The 22,369-nt window shown below is 35.9% G+C and overlaps 2 protein-coding genes across 3 annotated transcripts; one reads left to right on the top strand and one right to left on the bottom strand.

Annotated features, from left to right (window-relative positions):
* The first annotated feature begins 958 nt into the window (after window positions 1-958).
* LOC129760703 (leucine-rich repeat-containing protein 20-like) lies at window positions 959-7,985 on the top strand. 2 transcript variants are annotated; one of them, XM_055758363.1, is made up of 4 exons: window positions 959-1,094; window positions 1,161-1,343; window positions 1,422-1,565; window positions 3,137-7,985. In XM_055758363.1, exons 2-4 carry the CDS (start codon window positions 1,280-1,282, stop codon window positions 3,469-3,471), a joined length of 543 nt encoding a protein of 180 aa, XP_055614338.1. In that variant the 5' UTR covers window positions 959-1,094; window positions 1,161-1,279; the 3' UTR covers window positions 3,472-7,985. The 2 variants fall into 2 exon arrangements, with proteins under 2 accessions (XP_055614338.1, XP_055614337.1); XM_055758362.1 differs by having other exon boundaries at window positions 1,004-1,343.
* Window positions 6,786-22,193, bottom strand: LOC129760704 (uncharacterized; the record flags this gene model as incomplete). The annotated part of the gene is made up of 4 exons (XM_055758364.1): window positions 6,786-12,597; window positions 12,672-13,587; window positions 17,780-17,937; window positions 21,820-22,193. Coding segments are annotated over 4 exons (2,665 nt in total), but the record flags the coding sequence as incomplete, so codon positions are not given.
* Between the last annotated feature and the right edge of the window lie 176 nt (window positions 22,194-22,369).

Genomic DNA, 22,369 nt, shown 5'->3' with positions numbered 1-22,369 from the left:
ACAATTTCGTTAGGAAGACATAAATAAAAAAAAATGTTTGTTTCTTTTTAAGTTTAGTTTGAAAATTGAAATCAGAATAAACCCGGTTTTTCAACAAAATCCGGGCAACCAGGCCGGATCGAAGTTTTCCCGAATTTAATATTCAATTTCCGGGGAGCCCAGATAATACTGGGCCATCAAAAACATTTTTTATAGGATACCTTGTCTCGCTATCGCCTTAAAATCAACATAAAAAATGCAATCGTTTTTCGTGTCGATACCTCATTTTGGTAGCACTTTGCCAACGAATCAGACATCAAAGTCTACTCGGGCAAATTTTTGTTCGTCATCAACTTTTTAAACGAAATTAAAGAGAAGCCTTCTTCGTGTGGGTTGATTTGCGGATTTAAGTCATAAAATAAACTTAACAGTCGCCCTAAAAAGGGAAAAAAAAAACCATCAGCATTCAGAATCGAACTTTTACTTACCAGAGTCAATTTAAAGTTCCCTAATTCCAACATTTCTTATTCTTCAGAATTTTTAATCTCTTGAAACATCCTGTTGGAGAGGCCTGTCGGAAAGCGAGTGCAACTTTCCAATAAGAATGCAACAATGTTTCTGGTTTGTTTTGATACACATCCTACGAGTCGTCTTGTAGCGTGAAAAATTTCAAAGTGTTTCATTCCTCTTATTGGAGGGTTTCTTGCTAACTTTACATTGAGTCATTCTTCCATTCTTCAAATGTTAATAAGTTTAAATCAAATTAATGATTTTTTTTATTAGTGTCTTAATTATCATTCAATACACTACCTTTCTAGTTTTTCATTTATCATTTCATTACGAATCCATTGAAGTCACGCATCTCCAGTGAGTAGTGCTACACAAACGTGATGCTCGTTCAGTGGCGTAGTGCGACATTCTCCTAAGTGTGCTACATTATAATGTTGCAGACAAATGCAACATAAGATGCATACCGATGGATGGTTGCATGAACTTGACGTTTGGTGTTTTATTTTTAGTTACCATCTGTACGAATTAACGACCGGTTTTGTGCTTGCTACGGGATAAATTTAATTCTTTGTCGACTTAATAGATCAACTTTTTTCCAATAAAAAGTAATTCAGTGCTGTAATGATTAACGACTTCATTCAAAAATACTTCCGTTCATCTTTGATTTGCAGTACAGAAGCATAAAAATATAGAAATCCCATAGCCTGACTCACTGTCCAATATTAACCGTACACGGAAAGATCAGCTGTTTATGGAAATAGCACTGCCGAGGTCAAAATATATGCTCTAAATGGCTTCCCAAGTTGCAAAAGTAGTTTGTCGCTGTGAGGAAGCGGCGGAAAGCAAAAATTTGAGTATGATTATAAGTTCGCTATTTGCCTTTGAATTTGAAAGTTTTAAATTTAATAAATTGTTTTTTTTTTTCATTTCAGACCTCTCCGAGTGCGAGCTGATTCAGGTGCCGGATGCCGTTTACCATCTGATGAGACACACTGAGCTGAAAACCTGCGACCTGAGCGGCAATGTCATCACGAAAATTTCCCCCAAGTTTGCCGTTAAGTTCAGCTTGATTACAGGTAACTTTTCACTGTTGAACTACCACTTAGTTTTATGAAGAGATTAATCACCGTAATTTATGTTTTTTACTTCAATTTATCGGCCTTATCGGTGAAAAATAATGTCTTTTTCAGTAAGAACATCTGAAAATTATGAAATTTTTGTAGACGGATCAAAAGTTGTGATTAATAAAAGATGGTGAAAATGATAAAGTTGCATCTACCATCACATGTTAGTAGATCTAGCATGGATCGCCACACAAGCAGAAAAGAAAGGAACAGGTTGAAAAAAGGATAGGAATAGGATAGGAATAGGATAGGAATAGGATAGGAATAGGATAGGAATAGGAAAGGAATAGGATAGGAATAGGATAGGAATAGGATAGGAATAGGATAGGAATAGGATAGGAATCAGATATGAATCGGATAGGAATAGGATTGAAATAGCATAGGAATAGGATAGAAATCGGATAGGAAAAGGAATGCTGGAAGCTGTAGGAAAGGAATACTATAGAAAAAGGATATGAATAGGTTAGGAAAAGGATAACAATATGTAAGAAATCGGATAGGAAAAGGATAGAAATTGGATAGGAATAAAATTGGAGTTTGATATGAATCGGATAGGAAAAGGATAGGAATCGGATAGCTATAGGATAGGAATAGGATAGGCATAGGATTGAAATAGGATAGGAATAGGATTGAAATAGGATAGGAATAGGATAGGAAAAGGATAAGAATAGGATAGGAAAAGGATAGGAATATGAAAGGATAGGATAGGAATAGGAAAGGTATCGGATAGGAATAGGAAAGGCATCGGATAGGAGTAGGATAAGAATCGGATAGGAATAGGATAGGTATCTTTAGGATAGGAATACTATAGAAATAGGATAGGAATAGGATAGTAATAGGAAAAGGATGGGAATTGGAAAGGAATCGGATTGGAAGAGGAAAGGAATAGAATAGGAATCGGATAGGAATAGGATAGGAGTTGGATATGAATCAGATAGGAAAAGAGTAGGAAGAGGATAGGAATAGGATTGAAATAGGATAGGAATGGAATGGAAATAGTATAGGAATAGAATATGAATAGGATAGGAATCGGATATGAATCGGATAAGAATAGGATAGGTATAGGATAGGAGTAGGATAGGAATAGGATATGAATAGGATAGGAGTAGGATAGGAATAGGATTGAAATAGGATAGGAATTGGATAGGAATACGACAGGAAAATTATAGGAATAGGAAAGGAATAAGGTTGGAATAGGATAGGAATATGATAGGAATAGGATAGAAATAGGATAGGAATAGGATAGGAGTCGGATATGAATCGAATAGGAAAAGGAAAGGAATAAGATAGGAATGGAATGCGAATAGGATAGTTATATTCTAACCCGAAACACGGGGTCATTGGCATCCCCGTATGAATTTGTTGTTCCTCTAATGATATCAAAGCTTTTTCAAATTAAATGAACTTCTGTGAAAAATGTTTTAAATGAAATCATTTTTTGTATAAAATTTGAACATTTGAGAAACGTTTCTAAATAAAAATGAGTCAAATATTCATTTTTTTTTTCAAATTTTCCGCTCCAGATCTCAACCTATCGCACAACCAGATGGCCAAGCTGCCGGACGAGTTGGCTGACCTGCACTCGCTGGAGATGCTGGACATTTCGCACAACTCCTTCATCACCCTGCCGGCGGTCGTCTTCAAGATGGCCAAGCTGCGGGAACTGCGGGCCAACAACAACGCCATCATCGACATCGACCGGGACGAGATCATCACCAGCGATTCGCTTGAGCTCGTGGATCTGCGACACAACCCCCTGACGCCGATCTGCTACGAGCTGCTCCGGACCGCGGCCGTCAGCTTCCGGATCGAACTGTCCGAACGGGTCCTGGAAGATTGGGAAGACTTGACGATTTGAGGGGTCCCTGCTCCATGGGGTCAAGTGTGTGTATTAGGCAAAATTAGCTCCTACCTCTCCAGATGGTATGAGAGACTTTTATATGCCACCTAGAACGTAACTTTTTTGTATTCGTGTTCTCTACAGGAGTAATATATTAGAATTTACTTGTATATCTGTCCGATAGCACTTAAGTTAGAAGAGTGAAGTGACGGATGCGATTCTCAGAAGAAAAATGTGTAAATTAGCGAGATGATGATAACGATGACTAGCGCATCCGGTTTTTTTTATGCATATAGTGATATACCAAAACGACTTACTGTGTTTAAATATGTAATAGTTTGTATGATCGTATTGAGAACCTACCCTTAAGAGGTACACCCAGAACTCTTACGCTAGCTTGTAAGGATTTTTGTAAAGCTCTGCCGAAATGAAAATGAAAAAGATAATTGCTTGGCTAATGGTTTTGATTTGTTGCGCACAGTTGAACTGAAGGGAAATTTTTGATCTAGTCATATATTGCGAACAGAAAATTTAAGCAATTGAACAAAACATAAAAACGAAAATCAAAACAAGCTTCCACTACTGTTAGATGGAAAGATCAAAATTCCTACAAACACAATCATATCGAAACTCTTAATGAACAATTGAAAATCAGTCGGTGCTAACATTGAGTATAATTTATGAGTGAAACTACTAAATACAATTCATATTTAGACGTGTAAGCTGGAAAGGTTAGTAATTGGCTTGTGAAGAGAACTTTTTCCGGCAAAAGAGAAAATTAGTTTTGCACAGGATTTTTAGATGGAAATTTTGAACGACAATAAAATGTGTTGATGGATTAATTCGCCTTTTCGGATATGGCTCACTGAAAGAAAACTACCATCGTTGCGTTTTTAATCAACGTAACATTTTTGTATATTAAATCAAATCCTAGTTTTCACAATTCAACGCTAGATTATGTACAGATTCGGGCTAGTAAAACAAGTTATATATGTATGAGTTCATTTAATCCAGATGAACCATTTGCACACACACTGTTTGTTATGATATATTTGCTGCTTTTGCCTGCACTTTGTAAAACTTTTCAAATAACAAGATAGCTTAGGTTCTGTTGTAATAACCAGTTGGTTTGTAAGCATTTCGCCACGAGAACTACTTGGTAAATATTATGGTTGTTTTTAGGTTAAGCGCTCCAGAGTAAGCGGAACGCCTTAATGATATATTATTCTTATGGCGACGGTTTTTTATAATAACTACAGCTCTATTGTTGATATAATGGTATAATGATCAATTTAACGAGATCCTCTCTGGGCTAGGGTCAAATCCTGATAGAAGTTTAGAAACGAATCATCACTTCTGCGGGGGTTGGTGCGTCGGTTCCGGCAAAAAGAGAAAAACGAGAACCTTTGACTACATGAAGATAGATCAGTATTAGTTTATCAATTCTAGGGGCTCAATCGATTGATAAGGTACGATTCAGGCTTTGATAAAAGGTTATCCGGTCTTGGTCTTTTTTGTGGTTGCTATTGGATGTGGTGGTTTGTCCTTCAGATTTAAAAAGAAATTGATTGATCGCTGATTTTTCTGTACATATACAGATTTTAATGAGTGCAAAATTTCTAATGATGTGATCAGATAAACAAACGAATACATTTTGTTCTGGTCAGAATCTAAAATCTGGAGATATAAAAAAAATAATTTTCATAATAGGTGAAACATTCAAAACAATTATTAATGCATAACTTTGGTCCCTATCGACCGATTTCTTTTGAATACGGTTCATCAGCAGACTGCACTTTCGATAGTGGTTACAATGAAAAAAAATAATAGGCTTTATAAAATAGGATAACTTTTTTTTAACGGTGATGAAGCGTCTAAATATTCCACGACCGTGACCGAAACACTCAATTTGAAATGCATGCCATTTTGACAAACAATGACTGATTTAAACTAATTTCGATGCGTTACAAAATCTTTAAATTTTCCAAATATTTATATACCTTTTCCTACGTTTTTAAAATAATCTTGGCTGTAGCTTTTTTTTTAAATCGAGAATGAAGGTTTATTGATCGTTTCATTGTGCTTTGATTCAAAAAGTTAAAGAAGTTAAAATTGCTAAATTTTATAAATTTATAATGTTTAAACGAAATTTTTGCTACGATAATAAGGCTACCGAGCATGCTTCGAAATAAAAATTATTTGTTTCAACAACATTTTAACAAAAAATATATAAAAATGTGCCTATGAGTAAGTCCTAAAATGTTTCCAAAAATGGTTGACGTGTGTCAAAACTGTAACCGAAAAAGGAATGAAAGTCTTGTTCCTTAACCCCTGTGGTTATGCAATTTTGAAAAAAAAAATGAGTTAAACAGTTTTCCTCAACGACAAAGATTTTTTTTCAACAAAAGTTGTTTATAATCATAAAACTAAGCTTCTGTGAATTTTCCAGCGATGAAAATGAGGTTAAAAATTGATTATTTTCTCTTAAAGATATGATGAACTTAGGAGAAGGAAATCAAATAATCCAACCCTCTCAATTTATCCACAACCAGATATTTGAAAAATTTTGCAATCTTACGCATCAAAAATGGTTTGAATCTGTCATTATTTGACGAAAGGGCATGCATTTCAAATGTAGTGTTTCGGTCGGGGCGGTCGAACCTTTTGACGCCTAATTAACAGTTAGCCCAACATTGAAGCTAATAACTTTTTCAACGTAGCTCTAATCGAAATACAATCTCCTAATGAAATATTTGTCTTTATGAGGGCTTTAAGAAAAACTGTATTAAAAAGAAATCGACCGGAGGAAAATTATTGATGAAAAACTGGTTTTTCATGTTCCTTCCTAACAAAATGTCTTCAAATCCCGTACTTATTCAAGCTCGTTGAGCGACCACTTCCCGTGATCTGATCTAATCCAAATTTGACATTAGTTCTTGTAAAAGGCCTAGGATCAATTTTAGCCTGCAGCGAATAACATTTCACAGGTTTAAAATTTCCAATGCAAATTTGGGGCAGTCTAATGTACAGTAGACTGAGTCGATTTGGAGTCATTTTTGAATTTTTCAAACCCTGGGGTCTTAAAACCTTCGTTTTGGTCCAAAACTCCTCCATTATTTTTTGCAGAATTTTTAAGTACCGTTTACATAAGTAAATTAGAACTTTAAGGTTTGTATGAGAAAATTGAATATTTTGTACTGAATCAACATCATTTTTGTTTCTCCTGTGGAACCGAACCAGCTGCTGATTGTTTTTCTGCCAATTTATAAATATCCTTAAGGAAATTTTCCGCTGAATAACTTTGTTGAAGACCGTTACTTCGTATCATAATAGGCAATAAAATTATTAGCTGGTAAACAGGGGTATGTATTTTGGCATTGATAAATAATAAATTCAAATAACACCACTCAGTCAATTGACTATTAAGTCTAATGTACAATTATTGATAAACTTATCCGGTACAACTTTGTTCGGTGTTTACTATTGGACTCTAACTCGCGGACATCGGCTCAGAAGGCAACTGACTTACCAACAAAGAGCTGTATCAAATGCCCAACATAACTCTCAGGTTTGCTTTAAAGGAAGAATATAAATCATAAATATCATGAATTTCTCGGAAAAGATACAACGGCTCACCGACAGGACTTGAACCCGCAATCTCCGCTTCAGTATAGCTGCGCATTAGACAATTACACCACGGTGAACGTGTTGAAATCGACCGTCGTTAGCGTACCAGTCAAGCTCCATGGGTCATCATTTTTAAGACGAATTGTACATCAACCAGTAGAGATGTCAAAGAAATTTAAGCACTCTAATACAAATTAACTTTAAACTACAATAAAACGATTTTTCAAAAACCTTTCTAAACACGCAGAAAAAACTAGTTCCATTCAAAAAAAAGAGTCTGATTTTAAATCAGAAAATTATTCTATTCCAACGATCTCCAATTTTACCCTAAATTGTACATTTGTATACCACAACATTTATTAAATTGATTTGATTTATATATACTGTTATAAATGCATCATTTAACGATAAAAAATGATAAAGGTATAGTTTCTTACAAAGTGAGATGATTTTTGAAAGATTTTGGTTCTCTTAAAATTTTTTAAAAAAATCGAGCATTAGATGTACAAAGTTCTACATTTTTCGATGCCGTTAAAAACTTTTCCCAGTATGAGGGATTGGCTTAATGATATTATTGATAAACTATATATTTTTTATCAACTTATACCAACACTGCTGGCGTAAAAAATTTATCGGAAAATCGCCAATTTTTTTTAAATATTTTTTTTTTATAATTCAGTTACCAGCCTTCCAAAAATGCATCAAAACGCTAATCAAAGATTCATCGTCCAAATCCCGTTTTTATATCCTGAAATATTATTGTTTTGCATCAAGCGTTCGTTAATTTCGAAATTTCATCCATCCAAACACATTTTTTTAAATGTCAACCAGAAGCATTTTTTATAGTATTTTTTACACCCAAATGTATGCAGCACCCTTATTCATTTTCTTTAAAAACATTTTTTTACAGAAAAAATGTAAGATGTAAAACGAACAAAACCAAATATTATTAAAATTGGAGCTTTATGTGTATTGACATCTCAGTTATTTCAAAAACTATACATTTTCAAACGTTTTCATTTGATTTTTCATGAAATACAAAGTTTTTTACAACACTTACAACTTACACATTTTCCTTAGTAGTGTGAAAATCGCATGTTTTAATAAGTTTAATAATAATTGGCAAATCCAATAATTTTTCTGACTACGTGAAATTGATGTAGCATCAACCTTAAAACTTTTGATGAACAAGCATTACTTAACATTATGTTTTGAGAAGCCATTCAAGTTGAAAAGTGTTGCATAATGCCCCGTTTGGCGGTATTTTTTTTGTTAAAAATTCATCAAAACCATACGTTATTTTATGAATTTTTGCCCTGAAAGGATAACACGAAAAAACGGATAACAGATATATGCAACTTTTCTTGAAACTAATTTTCTAAGATATAGGTTTGAAGTCTTCGAAATAGTTTTACGAGTAATTATGTTCAGTTATGTATAAAAGATACAGGGGCCACTATCTTGTTACAGAGAAATAATTTTCTTTTCTTTGAAGTGATATGAACAACCTAATAAAAAATGTGTGAAAATAATGGTCGTATTGTTTTTCGAAACAGATCTGTTCAAGTTTTTCAATAAAATTTAAAAACATTAAAAAAAGTCATAGAGTTAATTTTGGAAGAATATAATTTTTTTCAGTACCTAGTATTTCATGTGTCCAGAACATCAAAAAACCCATTTTGATAATATCTTATAGGGAAAATTAAGCAACTCCCCGTCTTTGGCATTTTTGACAGCGTATTATTTCAAGGTAATATACTCCAATTAACTTCAACTTTTTAAAGTTAGTACAAAACATGAACTCATAGATGAACTAGAAGCATTTTCGTGAGACGAAAAATTTGTGATATTTTTTAGGTGAAGTTAGACTTGATCCTTTACTAAAGGAGACTTGATCCTTTATTCAATGAGCCCTAACCCTTGGCAAAAATCAAGAAAAATCCAAAGACAAAAGGTCCTTTGTCTATTTTTGATAATTGGTTCTCATTTAACAGTTTGTAAGTGTCAGACAAAAAGGATTCTAAAAGTTTGTCTTCTACCCTATAGTCATTGCATGTTTAAAGGCGCAATTTTCTAAGATTTATATAAAAACAGTTTATTGAGTCCTTTTTATCATTCAATCCTTCATTTCATAATTTTTTCATGTGTTCAGAAATGAAATTTATGAAAATTTGTTGTGATAACACCATTGCTGATAGGTTCTATTAAACACATTTTTCTTGAACATTTGATCCTCGTAAGACATTCCGGTTTCGAGATAGAGCGAAGGAATCAAATATCTAAAGCTTAAATCTTCTCGAAATGGGACATTTTCTTTTGCTGATAGCTCATTTATTAGCAATCGTACATTCAAAATTGTGACAGTATGTTGTTGCCTGTTAAAAGTACTATCCGCCCTATTTTTTCAAAATTTATAATTTACGATATTTTTGAGATAATAAGCAGAGCAAAAGAAAAAAAAATGAACAGTTACCTTCGAAATCCATCATAATCAAATTGATAGCTGACAAAACCGTTGATTATTCACTGTGTGTTAGTGGTGAAAAAGTTTGTAGAGACTGTCAAAAATGTCCACAAAGTTCAAATCAAGCATTGGGGTGAAGAACATGATCGACAACTACGGTCATCAGGGAAGTCAAGTCTCATACCAGAATTTTTAATTTTTAATTGGCGAAAAACTAATGTAGATCGCTGAAATGTAAAAAAAACCGACATTTTGAAAGTTTTGCCTAGTTATGAATCACTCAACCCTAACCTCAAACAACAAATTTTCATTAGTTCCAGAGCTCATAAGCTGTTAAGCCGGTAACGAGGCTATGAGACTATAGGCTATAGGCGACAAAACTTACGAAAATCCTTATTTCAAACAAATTCCAGCGTTTGAATCCTTTAACATAGCTGCTCGTAGCAAGGTCCCTAGAATCTAAAAGTATGTAGGTATTTGCTAGTTGTTTTGTATAAAATATAATGATATGCCAAGATTTTTCTGCTGTGGAGATAAAACAACAATTTTCAAAACGAAAACATTGGTTTTCGCTGTTTTCAAAACCCTAAAAAGAGTAATCTTGCATGTATTTTTCGCAACCAACGATCTATACTAACTGATAAACGACGAAACGATAGATATTTTTTTCAAATTTTTTCATGAATAAGACAACATTCATTTTCCTCAGAGAACGTATTTCGATCAAACGAATGCTTTTTGAGATATTGGCATCTATTAATTTCCAATTTCTAAATGAACTTAGTTTAGAGTTGTATTGAAATTTTTCATCAAGGCGGGCATAAGGCAGCAATTTAAATTTAGTTTAATAAGAGTTGATTTTTTTTTCACATCCGCAAAGAAAATAAATGGAAAATTAGCGAAACAAATGAAATTCCTTAATTTGTCTTGCTGTTAGTATTTTTTAATTTATTTTGTTGTATTCAAATGGGAAAAGCCAACAAGTAAAAATTACACCAGACAGTTTCAAACATCATTGAGTCGATGAGCATTATGCTTCCAGAAGTTTAGGTCCCAAAAACAAGTGCTGTTGAACTGATCTGAAGTCCTAACTTCGGCTGGACATATACTAAAATTGGAACTGATCTGAACTCCATCTAGTGAATTTTACAGTAGTTCTGAAAACGGGAATGCTCTTCACGAGAAATTAACGCGCAGAAGCACTTAAAAGAAGGAAACACATCTTAATTCATCAATTTCAAGATATTTTCGACTCGATCGGAGTGAAGTGTGCATAGGAAATTTACAAAAAAATAAGTTCAAAATATATTTTCTAAAGCACAAAGAAGAATTCTGAACAATTTTGGTTTGTAACATTAAAACTCTCCGGAAAAAAGTTCAATAAAGCTAACCGAAGCATTCAAACAAAATGTAACAAGTCACATCCGTGTTATGAGAAACTTCAATGAACAAATCACCAAACCAACATTAAAACCCCTTCACCCAAGCAAAGTGTCTCTAAACAACTGTCAGGATTTCCAAAATTTGTTTCATGAAACCTGTTTCCCGATCGACATATACACTTTTTATTTCTCTTAACATGATTTCTACGAATAAACTTTTCATCTCTATCAGTTCTTTCCTGTGTCGATAACATAATTGTCCACTACTCAATCCGGAAGCAATCCAGCGACACCGCCTAAGTTGTGTGTTGTTTGTGGATGGTTTACGATAGATTGGAGGGATATTAGAATTTTTTTTTGTTCAGTTGGTATAAGATAAGGTTTCTCGCCTGGTTTGGAAGGTTGAGCTTGCAAGAGACGAAGACGAAGACAACGACTACGGAGAGCTAGCTTTTTACAGCGGTGTGAGAACGGAATCTCGCAGCTCGTCTGACGTTGGCTGTTGTTGCTGGTCGAGTTTGTCCTTCATGTTTAGCTCTTGGAGATCCTGTTGGATCTGCTCGAAGATGCTCATCTTTGGGGCTTCTAGATCTTCCTCGCAGGAACTGCTTCGCCCGGGTTGTTCTTCCGTTTCGTCTTCCTCTTCATGGGACGAGGCTAGAGTTTTTGGTTCACTTGGCTTGGCTGTTGGTTGTTGCATTTTGGTTGCGATTGCCATCGGTTTCTTGCTTCTATCGGTGTTTGGATAGTGATAGTGATGTGATTGAACATGAGCCCCTGTTAGATTGGTTAGAGGAATTCGGTAGATACGGAGTGGTTTTGTGTTTGAGCTACCGTTTGAGGGCGAAGTGTCTCCTTCGTTTTGTTGAGATTTTCCTAGATTCAGCGTAGGCTGTCTGATGAAAGATTTTCGAGTCGGTGAACTCGGAGAGCTACCTTTAACAATTTGGCTGTTTTGTGGGGAATTCGGAGGGACTGATGGCTCACCGAAATGTTTGCACAAGTTTTTGGTGTTCGGTTGAGGCTGAGCACCGAAATGTTTGGCTAAGTTCTTGCTCTGCGTTGTGGTTGGAATGGAAAACGAAGAACCAGCTTCGCCGTACGAATTACTTTTGGACATTGAGCGTTTCAGATCATCGACCACCAGGGAACTTTCTTTTGATTTCTCTGCTTCCGGCTTGGAACTTTGTAAAGACTTAGCTCGCTGAATCTGAGGAGTCTGAAGGCCCGATCCTTTGCCTTCAGTTGAGCCGCTTTCACCTCCTTCGGTGCTCTGAGAGCCGTTATTATCCTCGTCTGAGCTTAACCGACTACGTCCAGGGCTAGCCGAGCTATCTTCTTCCACCGCTACTTTGCTTTCCTCAATTCTTGGTTTGTTCATTTCGTGATCCTCGGAATCGGGACCTCGTAGTTTGGCATCTTTGGGTATAAATTCGGGCGCAGTAGTAACAAAATAGATGTCCTTCTTAGCGGTTATAAGTTGAAGTTCGGCCATCATGACTGTGTGAACCAGATTACCATTGACCAGGAGCCGAATTTCCATTGAGTCCGGTGTAAATGCAATGATGTATGGGAAAGCGCAAACCACCGAACTTGGAGGGGTGTTGAACTGGAAGTCGTACTCTGTTGTGTTGACGGTTTCTTCCGAGAGCTTCTGGAAGTGACAGGTATCTAAAAAGGAAAAGAAGAAGATAATACATTTTCTTAAATGATTTTTACTCCCAATCGGGATCATTAATACATACGATTGTAGCACAGTAGCAGTTCCGTATCTTGCCCGTCGTACAAATCCAATGCTGCTACTAAGTGAACTGCCGGAAGTTTTCGCAAATCAGCTTCATGCAGTTTGGTCGAATGACCTGTTTGTTCACTCACAACCTCGAAGCTATTTTTAAATCCTACACAAATCAGCAGTCCCGAATTCGGACAGGAACCCTCCAAAATCGTCATGATAGTAGACACATCGTGCAGTGTGATCTCCTTCAAGAACATGAATCCCTCCACCGTATCATTGTCACTGTTCGGACACCAGGAAGTCCAGGCGGCAGTGTGTTTCCACTGGAAAATCATCAGCTTCCGGCCGACGCTCACGGCCATCCTTAGGTGAGCCTCTCCGGCCCTCGATATGGCATACAAATGACAACCTCTCGTCTTCTCAATCCTACGATCCTTAACATCAATCCTCGATCTCATTGCCACCCTGTCGCTGGTAAATTCATTCAACCTGAACACATGCACTCGGTGCCCATCTTTCTGCAACGTCGATCCTCCTCTCAGCAACAGTATTCCATGATCTTCCACCACACTCAGCTGCTTGACGGCCAGCGTCTTGTCAAACACAATCTTGTGCGTTTGGTCCTCCTTGATCAGATATGTACCTTCGTCGGAAGCCAGAAAGAGCTGATCTGGGCCCCAACTGTCGCCGACCAGATCGTTTCGAGGTTGGAAAGTGGGATAGAAACATTGTGGCTCCCAGGGAGGCCGTTTGAAGACTGTTCCGGCTGAAGCCAAACTGGTCGGAGCATCTCCTCGAACGATTGCTTCCAGTTTTAATGCCTGACCAATGCGGACGAACTCGACCTGCCGTGCGTCTTCTTTGAGCTTGGAAGTTCTCGGGGCATCGTAGAGCACTTCCGAGAATGCGCGGCGATTTAACATGTTCTGTAAAAAATAAAAAATAAATTATTATAGAAAATTCGACATAAAATATGTTTCTTCGAAGAGTTTTCCGTCTTGCAGACTTGTTTTAAGCAAAAACGACGTATTGATTTGCATTTCCAACGTTTTGATCCTTATTGGATCTTTCTCAGGGACTTTAAATTAGTGTTTATTAAGTTGGTTCTGCTGATCACAATTCATGGTTTTTTCTACCGAAAAATGCCGTTTTCTTGACATCTTTGATTTGGATGGTCGTGAAATATGTCTTTTGATCTGTTTTCCGGATAATTGAAGTTTGTATGCTAGCCATCACATTCTTCATAGATGTACGCCTTAGTGTTGATTAAATTACTTAGATAATGAAATTATAAAGTTTTTCTGAGAGTGTGTTTTGGTTTTTAAAATCATGTCATCAGTAGCGAAAAGGAGAGTACCGTGAGCCATTCTTAATTTTTTGGATATGTGTTGAAATAACAATCCTAACAGGATTATAATATGGTGTGGTTATCTTCTAAAAAATTACGAAGATAATCGAATGACAGAATGGATAGCAGTAGTAAAAATGAAAACTGATATCGAAACGTACTTTTACCCCAGCTCCGCGGAAAAAGTTCGAAAGATGTGGGGTAAAAGTACCAACTTTTAACTTTCTACATTTCTGCATGAAGTCAAGTGAAAAAGCATTTTATTTCAATTCTTTGCTTTCAGCAGCATCTTCTGTGCTCGTTTCTGATACAAATCCTTCAACCTGTGCGAACTCGGAACTTATCAACAAATCTATTCTTTATATTTAACAAGATTACGAAATCCGGTTTTTCGTGTTAGAGCAATTTTTCGCGCGAGCAGATATTTGTAGAAACGTAAATATACGCTGATGTGTTCAGTGCATTTAAAAAAAAGTAAAAAAAAAATACGTACAGTATTACTTTGGTGAACTCTGGATATCCTTCGTACTTTTGCCTCTTTAGGATTTATTGCGATTACACAATGCATTGTGCAATGCAGAGGAATACCAATGAAATTCTTACTTCGGCATTTAAGAGTGGTTGAATACAACTAAATAGACAAATTAACACTTCCATTGAAAACAACATGTTTGATGGCTCAAACATACATGCCGCTATTTTAATAATTACATCATTTATGTTAAAAAAAAAACAAGTTCACCACATTTTTCGAAGTATTTTCAAGTTATACGGATAAAAAGGTTTTGGTTGTAGGCAGACCAAACCATTATCAATCCACGCCAGGGTTTGAATTTTACTGTTCTTAATTTATGATAATTTCAAAACATACTTTTACCCGACTCGTACTTTTACCCCACCTTACTCTTAATGTTTCATTTGGTTTCTTTCAGACATATGCAATGCGGTTGTGTTGGGAGGACAATGCCAGTTATTAGAAAGCTTGTTAATGCCGGTTTGGCATGGAACCCAATACCGATAATTTCAAATCCGAAGTGGTTCATTATTGGATAAGAGTCTGATTTGTGGGTGTGGACATGGAATTCTTCATGAAGTATCAATAAGTCACTGAAACACTACCAATTTGCAAACCATAGCTTGTGCGCCACTTACTTTGGGGCATCGTGGGCCACCTATATTTAATCGTTTTTCAACACATTCATGACATGAAATCATTTTCGTTTTTTGTAGAGTTTTCTTATGCAACATGAAGAGTTTAACAAAATACTCTGTCAATTTTATTAAATCCGACGGGGCATTCCATTTTCATGTTTTGCAATACTCTTAAAGCTAGGCAATGTCGCCACAAAGTGTCGCTGTCTTACAACTTTTAGAATATCGCAATTTCTTTGTTTCCCTTCCCGTGAAAACCAAAAATATAAAACAATGGTTCGTCTCAAAACTGAAGCAAATGATTGGAAGATTATTTGACATGGCAAAATAAATCTGATTAACGTGATCATATTCAACCTACCATGATGCCCGTGTACAAGTGAAAAGTGCCTTTTAATCTAACCGGCATTTTTCAGTTTTTTATACTGCAAAATTGGAAGAGATTCGTTTACCCTCACTTAAAAATGCAGCATATACAGAGACGAGTAGCATAACTGAATTGACTCAGAATAGAAACCCTACGGGGATAAGGCGCGATAACCAAAGTTTATGATTATCTTACAAATATTCGTGTCTTGAAAAGAAGAACTTTAAAAAAATAGAAAAAGAAATAGATACCATAAGTTCATTAAAAAAAATCACGAATTTAGCTTATTTTACTATTTTTCATTAACACGTTTGTAACTTGATTGACCTTGTTGGTAGACTATCTATGGACCCTAAACACGATGCTGCGATGGTCTTAAGGAAAGGCCTTAAAGACGAGCGAAGCAGCTGGTCTTCAAACCGTAGTTCGAGAAAGTAACAAAAAATGAAGAAAAAAAACTCTTAAAAGAATTCACCATTTTCTATTAATATTTATTACTAGCTGATTTTACCCGGCCTTGCTCGGGTTCAAATCCAATATAAATCAAAATGAATCGTTTGAATTTTCGAAGCTTTGGAAGCTTTGTATTCACCTTAATAAGAAATTTGGCTCAAGTTTAGCCATGTAAGTTTTGTTAGTCTTTGTAAAGTTTTTATTGTGATTTTACACTGTGTTTATCGTTTTCCTACTTTTAACGAATTTATAGTTATGAGGTTTCAATTAATCGAAATTCAAAATAATTTCACTTGGATTAGCATCCTTTCACGAAATCCCCATCCAAGTCATCCTTCCATGAAAATCATTTTAAACAACCATCATTTTCTAGGAGGCTTGAATAGTTTTGACCCTATATTTTTATCTTAAAAAGATCAAACTGTTTGTTTTATCTTTCCCATCCCCTTTCTTATGGAAATCTCAGTTGGAGATTTTCCCACTTTTCAAGATGGATGATCTTCCTGTACAATAGTATATTTAACTTTTATACACACAAAATATTCTAAATAGACCAAACTTTATTGAACCATGTTGAAAACTCACTTTGCATGTTTTTAATTGTATGAGTGTATTTTTTCGCAATTAATTTCACTCTGATTTATTATTAGTTTACCTTAAATGTAGAAAGTTCCACTAATAGTTTTTTGAAGTTATCGAAAACAAATCGTATCTGAACCAAAATCACCATTTCAAAACATCCTAATTCATTATCTTGAAGAGTAATAAATGCTAAAATTCTAAGATATCATTTGTTGGAATTCACAGTACTAAACAGTTATACAATGAATTTTATCAAAATTGGGTGGTAGAATCGACTAGATTGTCATCGATGATAATTCATGTATTAGAAATTCGCCAATGAGATTGAGTTGTATAAAACTCAGAAGCTCAGATAAAACTCTAAAATCAATTATCTAGTTCCCGTTTAAATTCCTCGAAGGCTATCAAAGCGTTGAAATCGCAGCCTTGGACTTATAACTCAGAATCTAATAAATTTTTCTTTCTCTCGGAGGAATTCCAAAAATATGAAAATGTTTTGGGGCTCTTAAATGCTGGAATTGATGAAAATCGGTTCATAAGTTTTTCAGCACTCAGTCCAAATAGTTATTCAGCTGATGATGTCAATTCATTGTTCACTGTTTGGTTCACTGTATGTATTTTGTAGACTCTAAAAGCTCCCCAGCGGCGGCAAAGCGCACTTTGAAAGCCACTTTGTATTTTTTCAATCCAAAATGCGGGCTTATTATTGCATCCAAATATCTCGTTCCGGTATCACGTGCCTTGAACAGTAGAAGGAAAAACAACACCCGCCAAAATTTCCCATTTCTAATTTTTAATGCTCAGCAAGCTTTGATTTGCTATTCAGTACACGTGAACTCTGGATGGTCGTTTCGAATGCCCAGCCCATGGTGATGGTGAAAACTATCCCGCCGGAGAAACGAAAATCGGTTAACAAAATGGATGCCATGACTTTTGGTTTGTGAGAATAAAAACGAAAGTTGTATGGGAGGGTCCCTTTTCTTAGGTGGGATGTGCTCAGAACTGTTACTAAAACCTGACCCTGGTCCAACTACATCTACTACAGCACAGGTGATTTGAGACCTCGTTTAAAATTAGTTTGCCTAAATATATGTTTAAAGTAGTTTCGTAGTTTAATATCGTCGTTTTAAAAGTAGTCTGTTTTTGCCAAAATAAATAAACTTCTTGCTGTAAATAAATTGTGTGCCTTACTTCAACGATCGGAGTTTTTACTTACCGTCACCGGAGAGTTTGCTATCATCACAAGGGACAACTCAAAAACCCCCACGGAAAACGGAACCCAACTAGGAGCCCAAAGTTTGCCCCATCGGAAAAATTCCCTCCATACAGTCCACTGCGAAGTCCAAGCAGGGTTTGGACCGCACCCCAACAGACCTATTGAAAATAAAGCCAGTTTTTCATATCATTCTTAAACTTAACATGAAAAAACACGTGAACCAACACCTTGATAAATAAAGAAAATTGACGTTCGATGTGGATATCAGAGTTTTGAGATTTTATATGATCTGCCGTCTCTGATAAAAAAAGTGCTAGGAATAATTGGATATTGATAATCCCCCCAAACAACGGTTCATTGATACATTGATTTCTTCTGGGCCGGCGATGCCTTCTAGAGTTCATATCGAATATATCCTGCAAGATGGATTTATTAATTTGGATAATAGAGTAAAAGGCAATTGATAATATCTTCTATAAAACTCCCGAACTTCTGAAACAACGGATGGAATTCGAATAGGTTCAATAGCTCCGGCCTACAAAACTTGTTGATATGTGTTGTGTTTACTGTTGATATTTCCCCTGATGTATCAGGATGTGTTACGTTGAACGACGTCGATTTCAGTTCGCCAATGATTAGATTTATTCCGATCACACCTTTTAGTGAGAATCCGAAAATTTCACCAGTCAAATGAAAAAAGAGTTTGCTTACAATTTTGTGTACCATTACAATTAGTGGTATGAATAAGGTTTAGCAATTGCTTCGGTAGCTTTTACTTAGCTCGAAATTTCGCAAAGCTAAGTTTGGTATGAATAATCATTTGCTTAGCGAATGTGTACTTAAGCTTTAATTTAAAAATACGGCTAAAATAACCATGAAGTCGACGGTGCGAGTGGAAATTTTTTGGTGAATGCGTGCTCGTATGTTGAATTGCGTGAATTACTGTTTTTGGGTTGAATAAAAATCTATGCATTTTAATTGGTCAATTTGGGTTTGGTGGCCCACAATTCCCCACATTTTTTTTTTAAATTAAAAAAAAAACTTTTTTAAACTGTTAGATTATTGAGAAATAAATTTATTAAAAAAAAATTAATTGTCAACTGCTACGTTCGGAATGCAGAAAACCTTACTATCCTATTTAAGGTTGCCAGATTGCCCGGTTTTATCCAGGTTTGCCCGGATATTTAGTACAACATTTATGAACAGCCCTGTCCGTCCCGGTTGCCCGTATTTCATTGAAACATGGCCAGATTTTGCCCGGATTTTTTGCACTTTTTTGGTAAATCAAACATACAAAAAGCAAATGGTATTGTAATTTTTTATGCCTCCAAAACGAAATTTTTTGAAAGGTTTCTAAAAAAATCATGAAACGTTTTTTGAAAGCTTAAAATACAATCTAAAAATGTTCGATAAGTTCTGATGAAATTTTTTTTTCATATTTTTTTTTAAATTTTTGTTTAGTAATTTCTGGGCTTTGAAAAAATGTACCCGGATATTGCCCGAATTTTTGATCGTCATTTTGAAAAGAAATGCCCGGATTTTGCCAGGTATTTATATAAAATTGCCTGGATTTTCCGACCCGGATACGTGCTGAAAAAATTCTTGAATCTAACCCATCGAACTTCTTCCAAAAGTACAATATTATTACGATTACCCGTCCAAGGAATGCACTTTTTTGCGAACTTGATGCGTTGATAATAACAGTACACTGAGGTTTTTTTTACGCGGTATTTTGTCCCGCGTAAAAAAAACCGCGTTAATTCGAAAATCCGCGTAAAAAAACCGCGTTAATTCAAAAATCCGCGTAAAAAAAACCGCGTTAATTCGAAAATTCGCGTAAAAAAAACCTCGTTAATTCGAAAATCCACGTAAAAATAAAAACCCAAAATTCGAAAATCCACGTAAAAAATCCATTTTAATTCAAAAAATCGCGCAAAAAAGCACGTTACTAAAAAAAACGCGTAAGAACCATGATTATTTACAAATTTGCGTACAATGATAGTTTATTTTTAAGATAAAAAACAAAATCAATTAGATTAATAGAATAGTAGAATATAGTGAGGCTTATTTGACAGTGTGGAATTCAGATCGTCTCATGTCTCAGGTCTCATGTTCCATGTCTCAGGTCTTAGGTCTCATGTCTCAGGTCTCATGTCTCATGTCTCAGGTCTCATGTTCCATGCCTCAGGTCTCAGGTCTCATGTCTCATGTCTCATGTCTCATGTCTCATGTCTCATGTCTCAGGTCTCATGTCTCAGGTCTCATGTCTCAGGTCTCATGTCTCAGGTCTCATGTCTCAGGTCTCATGTCTCAGGTTTCATGTCTCAGGTTTCAGGTCTCATGTCTCTGGTCTCATGTCTCATGTCTCATGTCTCATGTCTCATGTCTCATGCCTCATGTCTCAGGTCTCATGTCTCATGGCTCATGTCTCATGTCTCAGGTCTCATGTCTCAGGTCTCATGTCTCAGGTCTCAGGTCTTAGGTCTTATGTCTCATGTCTCATGTCTCAGGTCTCAGGTCTCATGTCTCATGTCTCATGTCTCAGGTCTCAAGTCTCAGTTCTCATGTCTCATGTCTCGTGTCTCAGGTCACAGATCTCATGTATCACGTTCTTAGTCTCAGAGCTAAGATTTTCCCAACTACAAACAGATTCTAAGTGTTTTCCTTTGAAAAAGTCTTAGAATATTTTCTCTGAAAAACCGCGTTAATTCGAAAATCCGCGTAAAAAAAGCCGCGTAAAAAAACCGTGTAAAAAAAAAAACCGCGTAAAAAAAACCTCAGTGTATTTAATGGTTTTGTTCAAATTTGTTTGAAACAAGTATGAAATGGGTTTTACATTAAAGTCTGTTGCTTAGCCTGCACGTTTATTTTTTGACGTATAATTTTATCAAAAAAACTACGTGTTATAAACCTCGTAATACAGTATTTGCTTTAAGAATCTCGAAATGTTGGTTCTTTTTTTTCAGGGAGAACAACAGTTTTATTACACATGCAGAAGAAATCCAAAATATGAGCGCTAATAATCATAGCAGCTTTTTCTACTAGCGACACGTTGCATATGTCTCGACGTTGAAAATAATAACGACGCAGCGCGAGTTTCCTAGGAGACTTGAAGCATGCGATTGATGGCCTAAAGAAAATATACAGTAAATAACATAAACAATGTTCGAGTACTACATTGAAATCGCCTACTGGACTGCAAAAAGAAAAACAAACCTGTGAATGACAGGAATCTCGCTAGTAAAAATGCGTCGCTAGTCCTACTGTCGCTATTCGGTTTGGTGCTATACACATAATATTTTTGGCCCAATAACAAAGCATACTTTTGTTAAACCTGGATAGCCAAAATAAATCTGGAAAATTTGGAAAGTGTTAACTTGCTGCACGGTCAGCTTTTTCGGGTTAAAATGCAGTCCACACATCTTTTACGCTCATATTTCACGTCATGGTAATGAGAAAAATAAGCAGTTTGAAAAAGATTACTGCTCAAAAGTGACATTCGCCGTAAAAACTTGCGGAAGCATAAAAAGGCATAAAAATGTAGATCGCTATTCAAATAGCTTCTAGTAACATTACAGTTGACCTACATTTTAGCTATTTTGAAGAAATCATCTTGATTTTGTAGAATTACATAAGTGGTACATTCTTTTAAAATTTTGTTCCTTTTTCCACAGTTTTAGGCTACACCGCCAGTTGTTAAATAATTAAGTATACATTGAACTATATTGGACTGTTCGTTGAAAAATTTTCACTAAACTGTATGAAAAATGTTTTGATAAAGTTCACTTTGAATAAACACAAAAACAGAGTGGTGCTTTTTTTAATTCACTAAGTTTTTTTTTTTTTTAAATCTTATACTATATTTATTGAGGCAATTCACTTTATAAAAGTATTATTGTGCCGAGGGTCTGGTTTTGACTTAGAATTAAGGGGGGGTTGGAAGGGGTTTTTGGATGTGGAGGAAGGGATTGGGGAAGGAGAACAATTTATTTCACTGGTCGATTTCCGAGCCTCGGAATTGATAAGTGTAATGTTTGTACGTTGAGGGTCATCTTCAGCCTCGTCACCTGAGGCGATGGGCGAAGCTTGAGGGGTTAATCTTTTGCGGGGCGGCGAAACGGTCAAGTGTACTGTTGCTGGAGCTGGAGTGTTGCGTTCTGTCGAGTGATGAAGTCTTTTTTGGGGTTGTTGTTGCTGTTGGTCCTTCTGTTGTATCGGTTCGGTCGGTGCGGTGATTTTTTTCGGCTGCTGTTTTTTCTTCTGCTGGTTGAAGGTATCGTTATGATATTTGACTACTTCTGCGTAGCTGGTAGTATTCGGTGTTTGGATTAATCTGCGAGCGGCGTCCAGTGTGATGTTCTGCTCGGTTTTTATTTTCAGCACGGCAGTTTCATAAGCGTACACAGGGCAGTTTCTATCAAGCGGAGAGTGGTTTGATTTGCAGTTTGCACAAAACTTCGATTTAGCAGTGCAAGCTTCGCTGCTGTGGATGCCAGAGCAAACTATACACGCTTTTTCTGACACACATTTGTTTTTGGGGTGTCCATATTGCAAACAATTTCTGCAGATGAGTGGTTGTGGATAATACAG

Source organism: Uranotaenia lowii, unplaced genomic scaffold (genome assembly GCF_029784155.1).
Source record: "Uranotaenia lowii strain MFRU-FL unplaced genomic scaffold, ASM2978415v1 HiC_scaffold_734, whole genome shotgun sequence".
Taxonomy (NCBI): Eukaryota; Metazoa; Arthropoda; class Insecta; order Diptera; family Culicidae; genus Uranotaenia; species Uranotaenia lowii.
This window is presented reverse-complemented; position numbering and strand designations above follow the sequence as displayed.